Below are 10576 nucleotides of genomic sequence, written 5' to 3'. Positions count from 1 at the left end.
TTGTATATCTTCCCTTGCCACTTCACCCCGCGGAAAGCAGACCGGAAGCGGTGCCTCCGCGCCTCCATCTCATGCTCCACCAACAGGGCCGCCACCTGTCGATCCGGCAAATCTCGGGACAGATCTAGACGGACAAGATGCAGTGCGTGAGGCCCGCTGGGTTCCACCACCTCCATCAGGCCCTGAGCCCCGTCTGGGCCTGTAGCAGCAGGCGGTGGGTGATCCCCCGCTTTGGCTGATGCTGGGCGAGAGGAGCGGGGAGCAGGGGCGAGGCGGTTAGCGGCGGTTGGCGGCGTGGAGGAGATGGCGGCGCCGCCGCCGGTGCCAACTGGCTGCCGTTGCCGCTGCTCTTCGGCAGCGGCGGCGAGTCGTCGTTCCCGTTCCCGCTCCCGCTCCCGTAACCGCTGCCGATCTCGTTCCGTCAGGCCGCCGTACTTGCTGGAGCTGCCCGCATCGTCGTCGTCGTCGTCATCATCGCCGTACGTGGGCGCGAGCGGTCGGCCGTCAGGGTGGACGAGAAGCTTCGCGCCTGGTGGCAGACAGGGCTGTACGACACAGCCGGTGGTGATGACCATTATGCCGTCTGGCTCAGCGGTGGCGGCGGCCGCGGCACGGTTGCGTCGCACGGCATCCGCCGCCGCCCGATCTGTCGCCGCTGCCGTCACCGCCGCCGCGATGGCGTTGGAGAAGAGCGACATCGAGGAGGGCCGAGCACCTAGGGATACCCCCGTCGGCGACGGCGCTGCCGCTGCCGCTGCCGCTGCCGCTGCCGCTGCCGCTGCCGCTGCCGCTGCCGCTGCCGCTGCCGCCGGCGCCGCTAACGGGGTGGGGTTGATGGTGAGTCGCTTGACGGGGCTATCGGCTCGGCCGCCGCTACCGGGCACTTTGAGGATGGGAACCAGGGGCTTGCCGCCGCCGCCGCCGCCGTCGGCTGCGGAGCGGAAGGAGATGCCGGCGGCGGGAGAGGCCGCCGTTGCACCAGGCGATGGCGTCGGCGGCGGCTCCGCCGTCGCTGTGCTGCCGCCGTTGCCGCCGCCGCCGTCGTCGGCATTGTCCTCTTCTTGCCGCCGTTGCCGTTGCTGTTGCTGTTCTTGCCTTGGGCACGGCATTAGGCGGTTCGTGTGGCGCAGCAGGCACTGGCCCGCGACACCTACCAAGTTGTTGTGCGACAGGTTGATATGCCGTACAGAGGTCTTGGGCCAGGACCGGAGAATGGCGGCTACCGCGAATAGGTCCTGCGGGTACGATTACAAATACAAATAAATATAGTACGAATAAATTTAATACGATTAAGGATTGTATACAATAACAAATAGCATAAAAAAATATCACCGCTGAATGATAACGGTTTGGGGTACTACATTGTACGGCACCGGATCCATTTCCCCCCTCACCTCCGCCACGAGATCCGTCCCCGCCAGGTCCATGTGCTCCAGATGGCAGTGACGTGGACCTAGTCGTACAATCGTCCAACAGAATTGGGCTACGCCGCCTCCCAAGCTGTTCCAGGGCAGGCTGAGGCGCCTGAGCTGGGTGGCCTGATTTGGCATCGAGCAGTGGGGGGAGGGGGGGGGCGAGGGGGAGGGGGGGAATAAGGGGGGGTAAGGGGGGTAAGGGGGGGTAAGGGGGGGAATGAAAGGCAGCGGACTCCCGCACGACATGGCTGTGTGGAATGAAGGCGGGGAGCGTGTGGTGGCTCCCCTAACCAGTTCTCATAAGGGGGAGGTGGAGGGGGAATTACATACACACACGTACGCGCAGATACACGTACACATACGTACATACACACATGTTCATACAAACATGCAAATACACACATACACACATACATACACACACACGCACCTTTGCCAGTCCTCGTGCCAGCGCCCCCACCGACTTGGCGCCCAAGTTGTTGTATCCCAGATCCAGCTCCCGCAGACTGCTCACCTCCCCCAACAGCCTCTCCAGCCGGGGGGCGGACAGGTCAGACATACCGCACTGCCGCAGAGCCAAGCACTGCAACTGGGGCATCACCACCAACACCTGCGGGTGCGGGTGTAGGGTGTAGGGTGTAGGGTGTAGGGTGTAGGGTGTAGGGTGTAGGGTGTAGGGTGTAGGGTGTAGGGTGTAGGGTGTAGGGTGTAGGGTGTAGGGTGTAGGGTGTAGGGTGTAGGGTGTAGGGTGTAGGGTGTAGGGTGTAGGGTGTAGGGTGTAGGGTGTAGGGTGTAGGGTGTAGGGTGTAGGGTGTAGGGTGTAGGGTGTAGGGTGTAGGGTGGAGGGTGTAGGGTGGGTATCAGGTGCGGAGTCAAGGGAAAGCAAATACGACAACGACTGACGAGATTCCTCAATGCTCCGGAACCTCTTTCCCTAATCCAAAGTCCCCCTCCTCCTGCCCCCCTTCCCCTCCTCCCCCTCTACCCGTCTTTGGTATCTGTGGTATCTGCTCCATTCGCCAGTAGTTCGTCTTAAACCCCTCCCCCTCCTCCCCCTCCTTCCCCCCTTACCCCCCCCTCTCCCACGCCCACACACACCTCCACAAGAGCGCACAGTCCCTGGTCTGCGAGGCCATTTCCCCCCAGGGACAGGTGGCGGAGGGAGAGCCACCACGTCGCATCCGAAACCCACACGGTAGGTCGACCCAGGGCGCGCTGATCCCCCGAGCCCCGCCGCCGGGGTAATTGAGGAGAGATGGGGGGAAGGGGGAAAAGTGGAAGAGGTGTGGGGGGAGGGAGGGTGTTGAGGGGGGATATTGCACCGGGGGGGGGGGCCCGGGAGCGGGGGCCACCGGAAACCCCCCGGGGATGCGGTTGAGACCGGGAGCAGAACGGGGCAAGGTGTTGACGATAGGGAGCCGCCGCCATAAACACACACACACACACACGCGTGTTGCGTTGCAAACATGAAAGTTAATTGTCCGTAGCCAGTAGTCCGTTAGCTTTTCTAGCCGCCCCGCACCTCGCCGCCCTCCGCCCCACTCTACAGCGCCCCCTCAGCCCCATATTTCTACCCGGGGCTCTGGACGACGTCACTCCTCCAATCTAACACGTCGCTGGTGACTATTCGGAGCTCGCTTCGGTACGACAAGTTATCCTCAGGTGCACCGCCATATTCGCCATTTCCATCATCTCGCGGCTCCGAAGATTACTGAAACACACACACACACACACACACACACGAACACGATATCACACGTGCGTATGATGTGGCCTCCCAACGCAACGGCCAATGCGCACACACATATATACACACACACAAACACACACTCTTACAGACATACGCAGAAACGCACTCACACGACACCATGCAGTTGCCGTACTACCTGTAGCAGGCCCCACGTGGCGGGCGGGAACTCCGTGTTGTTCGAGGTCAGCTTCCTCAAAGGTAAGGCCCACAACGCGGGCAGCAGCACTTCCAGCGCCTCCACCCCCACTGCACAGCGATCCAACGAAACGGCTGCGAAAGGGGGAGGGAGGGGAGGTGGAGGGGGACAACGAGGGGAGGGGAGGGGAGGGGAGGCAAACTCACGTGCCAAGCCAACTGCCTTCATCCGGGGGAAGGGGAGGGGCGGGAAGGAGAGGAGGAAGAGGGCTTGAAAGGCGCAAGTGGCGGAAAGGAGGGTGCGGGCGGAAGAGCTGTTGTAGTAGTGGCGGTGGCGGTGTAGACAAAGAGACGAGCTGCTGGGGCGGCGCCCCTTAGGCGCCGGGTGAGGGCACGATGATGCAACAATGCACCACTACCAACATCACACCAACACCACACCAAATGGAAAACCCGCCAAAAATAATGGAATCGCCCAATAGCACGTAGAGTGGCATCTCCACGCGCTTACACGCATATAAAAAATCAAGTTCCTACAATCGTACATCCGTACAATCGTACATAGACATATCCAGTGCATGTTCACAAGTACACACATACATACAACAAACATACCCCGGGGACCGCATGCACGCCCCTCATACCCAGGTGCCGTACCTGTCACGTGCGTGCAGTGCCTCAGCACCTCCCCGAGTGCTACTGCCGCCTCCCGGCTCGTGAGGGTGAGGGCCACCAGCTCCAGGGAGCGGGACCGGGGCTCACCCTGATTATGAGGGGGGAGACAGGGAGGGGGAGGGGGGGGGGGAGGGGGGGGGAGGAATAGGGTGGAAAGGTCATTGGGGAGAAATTGGGGAGAATTGGTCGAAACCCCAAAAGAAAAATAAAGATTGCCCCCGTCCAAAGGAGGGAGATGGAGGGCGTGTCCACGGGGACGAACTGTCTGTGTGTGTGTGTGTGTGTTCGCCCCCCAAACCCCCCAACACACACACACAGCCCGCGCTTCCCAAGGGGGGGGTACTCATGATGAATGTACGGCCCCTGGGGGTTTTGCAACACACACACATGCGTGTTGTGTTTAACCCACCGGTACGGCAGCACAGCTTCTTCGCAGAGCTGCTCTCATTCCTGGCTCCGCGTGTTGCTGGTGTGTACGACAGGCGTCCTCGTACAGCTGCATCAATTTGGTTGCCAGTGCGGCCTGGGGGGTAGAGAGGAAATGATACATTTTCAAGGTGACTAGAAATGAACTGCCGACGGCGGCGGAAGGGTGGGGAAAGCGATTGGTGTAAATGAGGATGTAAATGAAAATCATCATTTGGAAAAGCATAAATGTAAATCCACTGAAGAAAATTAGGGTCCAGGGAAAACATATGCCGTACACGTAATAACGGTGCGTGTGTGGGGGGGGAGGGGTATTCAGGAGGGAAAGACCCGCGGGTCGGTAATTCAGTTAGAGGCCGAGCGTCAACTTGTAAGGGTAAGGAAAAAGGTCAGCGATAAAGTGGTCACTTGGCGAGTACGGCGCACGTACGGCAGCCAATACAGCCGACGGTGGATTGCCCTGGCCTGTTAAAAAAAGCCCTCTCCAACCGCCCCAGCGGGAAAAGGGGGGAAGATTAAATTTAAGCTCCGGAGAGCGGACGACACGGTCGCAAGAGCAAGTGCATACTTGGCGGGAATTTTCTCCTCTTCCAAAGAAAACCCTAAAACCCTAAAACCCTAAAAGTCTACAAACTTTAGAAAGAAAACCCTAAAACTCCGAGGCAAGGCCCACCACCGCTATTCACACACCGCCACCTCACCTGGTCCGGCGGCAGCTGCGCCATCTCCTGCTCCTCCTCCTGCTGCTGCCGCAACTGCTGTAGTTGCCGCCCCGGGGAGCCAGACGGACTTACAGACAGACGGGGTCGGGAAGCCCCCGCGGCCACTGCTTGGGATCCGGATACCATGCGGCTCAAGCCGCCGCCGCCGCCGCCGCCGCCGCCGACCGCGTCGTACAGGGCCCAATTGCTGCCGCTGGCGCTGCTGCCGCCAAAGCCAGGTCGGGGAGAGGAGCTGCGGACGGCTGTAGCTGTGGCGGGCTGGGGAACTTGGGCTTGTCTGCCGGTACGTTTATCGGTGCCCGCGGAGGTGCGGCGGCAGGAAGGGGCCGACGTGGCGGTGGGCGTGTGGCCCCCTGGGGATGGGGGGGGGTGAGGATGGAGGCCGGAAGGGGACGAGGAGAGGGGGTGAGGGGGTTGTGTACAGAGAGGAAAACACACAATGTAAAGCTGCTGTCATCCACACACACACGCACGCACACACCCACACCCACACCCACACGCAGCGGGACGTCAGACGCCCTCGTTGTCCGTAGCCAGTAGTCCGTTAGCTTCTAGCCGCCCCGCACCTCGCCGCCCTCCGCCCCACTCTACAGCGCCCCCTCAGCCCCATATTTCTACCCGGGGCTCTGGACGACGTCACTCCTCCAATCTAACACGTCGCTGGTGACTGACTATTCGGAGCTCGCTTCGGTACGACAAGTTATCCTCAGGTGCACCGCCATATTCGCCATTTCCATCATCTCGCGGCTCCGAAGATTACTGAAACACACACACACACACACACACAGACACACACACACACTCTCGTGCTGCAGCTCCGCCTCACTCCCCAGCTTCGCGTCGCCCTGCATGCAGCAGGAATCCCCCACCACTACCCGCAAACCCCAGCTCCGGCGCTCACTGCTGCCGCCATCATCAACACACACCCACACACACCACCAACCTCACCCGCCGCCGCCATCATCAACACACACCCACACACACCCAAACACACCACCAACCTCACCCGCCGCCGCCGCCGCCGCCTCTACCCGTGGCGACACCGGACTCTCCACTTGCATGAAGGCCGCCATCCGCGCCGCCAGGGCATGTGTCTCATTCAGCCACCGGGACTCCCGACGGGCTCGGAGGCTTTGAAGCAGCTGTAGAGGAGAGGACGGAGCTGACGGGTCGACGGCGGCGGCGGCGTCATTCGCCTCGGCACCGCCACTCGCTAATCGGGCCTTGTCTGATTGGGCCCCGCCGCCGCCGCCGCCGCCGCCGCCGCCGCCGCCGCCGGCGGGGGGTGAGGATGGACCCGAGCATGGATCAGGTGGAGAGGTAGCCGTTGCCGTTACCGTTGTTGCCGTTGCCGTTGACGCGTACTTGGCCGCCAGCTTATCGAGGGCCTTACGGATTCGGTTGCGCTCCAGGTCGGTCTGTAGGCAACGACCAACCGTTTCAACGAAGTGAACTACCAGCCACCCTAACGATAAGCATCAGCGATGATGAAAAGGGTGGACTACCCGCACACTAGCCTCTGGGATGGGGAGGTGGGGGCCGTTGTTGGGGGCTTTGGGGGCCGACGCAGTGTTGGGGATGGTACTGCTACAGCTACAACAGCTACAACAACTACACTACTACTACCGCCACTACAGCTACAGCTACGACAACAACTACTACAGTTACAACAACTACAGCTACAGCAACAGCTACAACCACTAAGCCACAGCTACAACAGCTACTACTAAAGCTACAGCTGCGGGAGGTAACTCCAGAAGGTGCAAAATATGCCGGGGGTTGCATTACCCTCCACCCCTTCTACAGCCTCCCCCAGCCTCCCCCAGCCAAAGAGCTCCGAGAGGAACGCACAACTCGTACAACCCTAAAACCCCGACCACCCCTTAGGTCGGGCATTGGACAGCTACAGCGGTTTGCGGCTTCAGACATGGGACGACAGACCTCCCCCGCCGCCGCCGCCGCCGCCGCCACCCCCCCCACGACTACAGCCACGTCACACCTTGCCCGCTTCCACACGCATCATGCACAGCCAATCTCGTTCACGTTTGTACGAATCGTGAGTGTGCGTGTGTGAATTTGTGTGTGTATGCGGATCTTGTCCATTACCCCCCTCTCGCACACACGTCAGGTTTCCCCCCTACCCCCACCCTACATGCCTGTTGCCACCTGCCCCCACCTTCCTCCCCCCCACTGCCGTACACTCCCACTGCCGTACCTCCATGTAACGTCGCTGGTGTGGTGGAACTGCGGACTGGCACCGCCGCCGCCCCCCTCCCCCTCCCCCTCCTACACCGCCGCCGCCGCCGCCGGCAGCTGCTCCTGCCGCTCCTGCCGCCCCTGCTGCTGGTGTTGGTGGTGCAGGTGATGGTGATAATCGTGGTGACGATGGTGACGCTGTGTTTGTGGCCGTGTCGGATGCTGCCCGGAGAGCGCCCAGTGTAGTCCGTACAGCTGCCGCGGCGCTGCTGGACAGGGGCCGAGGACCCCACTCCTGCACTCGCAACCTGAGGTAGGGGGTTGGATAGTGAGATGGGGTGGTAGTGGGGGGCAGGTAAACATGTGTTTGTAAAGTCAACCGAAACAACTGTGCCAAATACGTAAAATAGGAGGCAGGTGGGGATGGTGGAACACAGTACGACGAAGCGATGTGACAGACGCCAAGTTACACAACCCTAGGAACCCAACGGCGCACCCCCCCGAGGGCGGGCTGTCGCGTGGGTAGGTACGGGCGGCGTGAACAGGGTTATTGTCGTCGTACTTCTGGACTGTGTCCCCCGAGGGAGTGTTGGGCTCGGAATCGGCAGACCACCTAGACATACATACATACCGAGTAACTCAACCCCCCCGTCCCCTGCTGGATGGGAAGGAAAGGATGTGTAAAAGTGGAGAGGGAATTCGCTACATCCTTCAATACTTCCAGTACAATTCGTCTACAATACGCTGCATAAAAACGATTTATAACGTCGATTCCATGAGACCGGACGACGACTACACCAACGAAAATGTCGGTTACATATCGGAGCTTTATTACTTCCGAAACCACGGGCGGCCGATGACGTCATCACCGATTAGGACTCACTGGGGGCAGTTTCTTCGGACTTTTTTGGACATCGGCCGTTCACTTCCCACTCTCTCGCACATGAGGGGCCACCTCCTCCCCCCTTAGCTCGCCCCTCGCCCCGCCCCTGCCCCAATCCCCCACCCCACAACCCCCGGGCCGCCACCCTGCCCCACCGCACCCACCGCTATTTCCCCCCTCCTCTAACCTGCCCCTCCTCCCCCCCCCCCTTCCCCACACGTTACAAGACACACACGCACGCGCACCTGTGCAGTTCCAGCGCCTCCTCCCGCATCACGTTCCTCAGCGCCACTCCCTCCACCTTGCCCTCCACCCGTTTCCAGAGATCGGCACTCTTGCCCAGGGGCCCTATGGCCGTGAGGAACAGCCGCTCCGCCTCCGCATCCACACGCTCTGAAACCAGTCGTACGCAACAGCACCGAGAGGCGGAAGTTGTGGGGTTTTAGGGTTTGAGTTTGGGATCGGGGTGATGGAAGTCGGGAACCTTGGGGTGACAGGCGCAGTCGCAGCAGCAGTTCGGCCGCGCGCCTCCCCCGCCCCCTACACACACAGACGTACAGACATACAGAAACGTGGAGGCGGCGGAGAAGGTTCAAGGAGAGGGGAAGGAGGAAGGTGAGAGCGTATGAAGCGGAATACGGGGGGAATGCGGGCACGGGGGAAAGGAGGAGGCTTCCGTCAGCCAGGCGGATAGACCTCGGTCCTAACCCCACATCGCACCGCACCCCGCGCCATCACTCCCCTTTTGTAAGAAAGGGATTGGAAGCAAACCCAATCAGCCCCACACATGCACACACGCACAAAACACACGCGTCCTTTTCACCTCCTCCCCCCCCCCCCCAACCACCACGCACCCGTGCGCTTTGCCAGCTGGCCTCGGTACCACTCGCGTTCCTGCTGTCGTACCCAGGCATTGCCCACCAGCCTGGCAGCGCTGAGTATGTTTGGACCAGAGGAAGGGGACTCCAACAATTGGTCCAGGGAGGGGGGAGCGCGGCTGCTGCGGACAGTGGCTGTCGTGCCGGCGTACGCGAGGCTGTTGGCAGCGGCAGATGAGGTGTCCCATCTGAGGGGCCCCACTCTGCTCGCGCCTTCCCCGTAGAAGCTACTGCCGGCGCTAGCAGGCAATATGGATGATTCAAAGTCCAATTCGGCTGGAGACACCGATATAGACAACGAGGGTGCCTGCTTCCGAGGGGGAGGCTGAGCATCGGGATGGGGAAGGCCAGCGACGAGGACAAATGTTAGATCCTTCGTTACTAGGTGAGCAGTTACACTCTTATGAATTATACTTTGAGTATGTGCTGCGATCATCGAGGAGTGGAGTCGGTGAGTCTAGGTAGAGTGGAATGTGAGTTGCCATCCTAGCTGCGGAAAAAACGACGACCTGCCTTGTGTATATCGCGTTTGCCATTTAAGGTTGCCTCTATGTTGCGGTGTAGATGTGGTGGAAGGCCGTCCTCAAGCGCAGGAGCCATGGGATAGCGCAGTCCTGTCGCCCTGGGTTACCTAGCCTACCTAGCCGAATTTTTTGTACGCATTCAATAGTATTAACGCAGACAAATGGTACCACAGAACGCTTTGGGCAGAGCATAACTTGGGCAGCTAGAGTGCAACCACTTCGAGGTACACCACAGCAAAGCCATTGCATAGTTGGTAGGGGTTTATTATAATGCGCGCTTTCCTTTACAATAACTACTTGTCACCATGCTGTGTGCTTTGCTGGCGAATCCAGGCTCGCTCATAATGACGGTTGCCGCTGTCTTTGGCCCGCCTTCGCATAAGGGACAATGAAAACATTTTAAACCACAATACAACCCTGCATATACTACACGTTCTGCTTCGTAATTGACCGGCTCGGCGCATGCTCCATTGGCTGCCCACTTAGAAGGATGGAGCGAGACGCTTCTGACCAACTCATGCATAAACTTGCTCAAGTTCCTATTTGACGCAGCCAAAAGTAGATGGCCGGCTGCCGCCTACGCAAACACTCGACAAGGCGTAGCTGGCATGACTCATCTACCTGTGACACTGAGGCCACCTTACAAGGCTTGGAAATTTTCAGAACGATTAGGGCTTCAGGTTTCTGGCATGAGTAATATCTTCGACAGCACGGAAATGTACTTATTCGCGATGGGTGCTCAGTTATTGGCTCAGGCCCTGGGTGTGAAATCCTTCAGATACACCGTTTTCTAGGGGTAAACACGTCCCTCCCAACCATGGACTCACCCACACGTCCGATAAGAGTCCAATGTCACTTCCTGAACAGCTTCTGACCACCATCCATTATGCACTCTCCACTGCCATAACTCCACCCTACCTTCATGTATACCTATGTCCCACCATCGCTACCACCACCACCACCACCAGCACT

At 59.9% G+C, this 10576-nt stretch overlaps 1 protein-coding gene across 1 annotated transcript in view; it reads right to left on the bottom strand.

Moving 5' to 3' along the window:
- The window catches only part of VOLCADRAFT_119835 (uncharacterized protein), a gene marked incomplete at both ends in the record, with an annotated part of 10208 nt that extends 970 nt beyond the window's left edge, over window positions 1-9238 (bottom strand). Inside the window, 12 exons of the mRNA XM_002958034.1 lie at window positions 43-1235; window positions 1395-1538; window positions 1846-2025; window positions 2514-2630; window positions 3302-3435; window positions 3958-4063; window positions 4385-4498; window positions 5103-5476; window positions 6130-6541; window positions 7339-7627; window positions 8448-8595; window positions 9057-9238. Coding sequence (XP_002958080.1) covers window positions 43-1235; window positions 1395-1538; window positions 1846-2025; window positions 2514-2630; window positions 3302-3435; window positions 3958-4063; window positions 4385-4498; window positions 5103-5476; window positions 6130-6541; window positions 7339-7627; window positions 8448-8595; window positions 9057-9237 — 3392 coding nt within the window. The remainder of the gene's footprint in view (window positions 1-42; window positions 1236-1394; window positions 1539-1845; window positions 2026-2513; window positions 2631-3301; window positions 3436-3957; window positions 4064-4384; window positions 4499-5102; window positions 5477-6129; window positions 6542-7338; window positions 7628-8447; window positions 8596-9056) is intronic.
- Between the last annotated feature and the right edge of the window lie 1338 nt (window positions 9239-10576).

This window comes from Volvox carteri (assembly GCF_000143455.1).
Source record: "Volvox carteri f. nagariensis unplaced genomic scaffold VOLCAscaffold_85, whole genome shotgun sequence".
Taxonomy (NCBI): domain Eukaryota; kingdom Viridiplantae; phylum Chlorophyta; class Chlorophyceae; order Chlamydomonadales; family Volvocaceae; genus Volvox; species Volvox carteri.
This window is presented reverse-complemented; position numbering and strand designations above follow the sequence as displayed.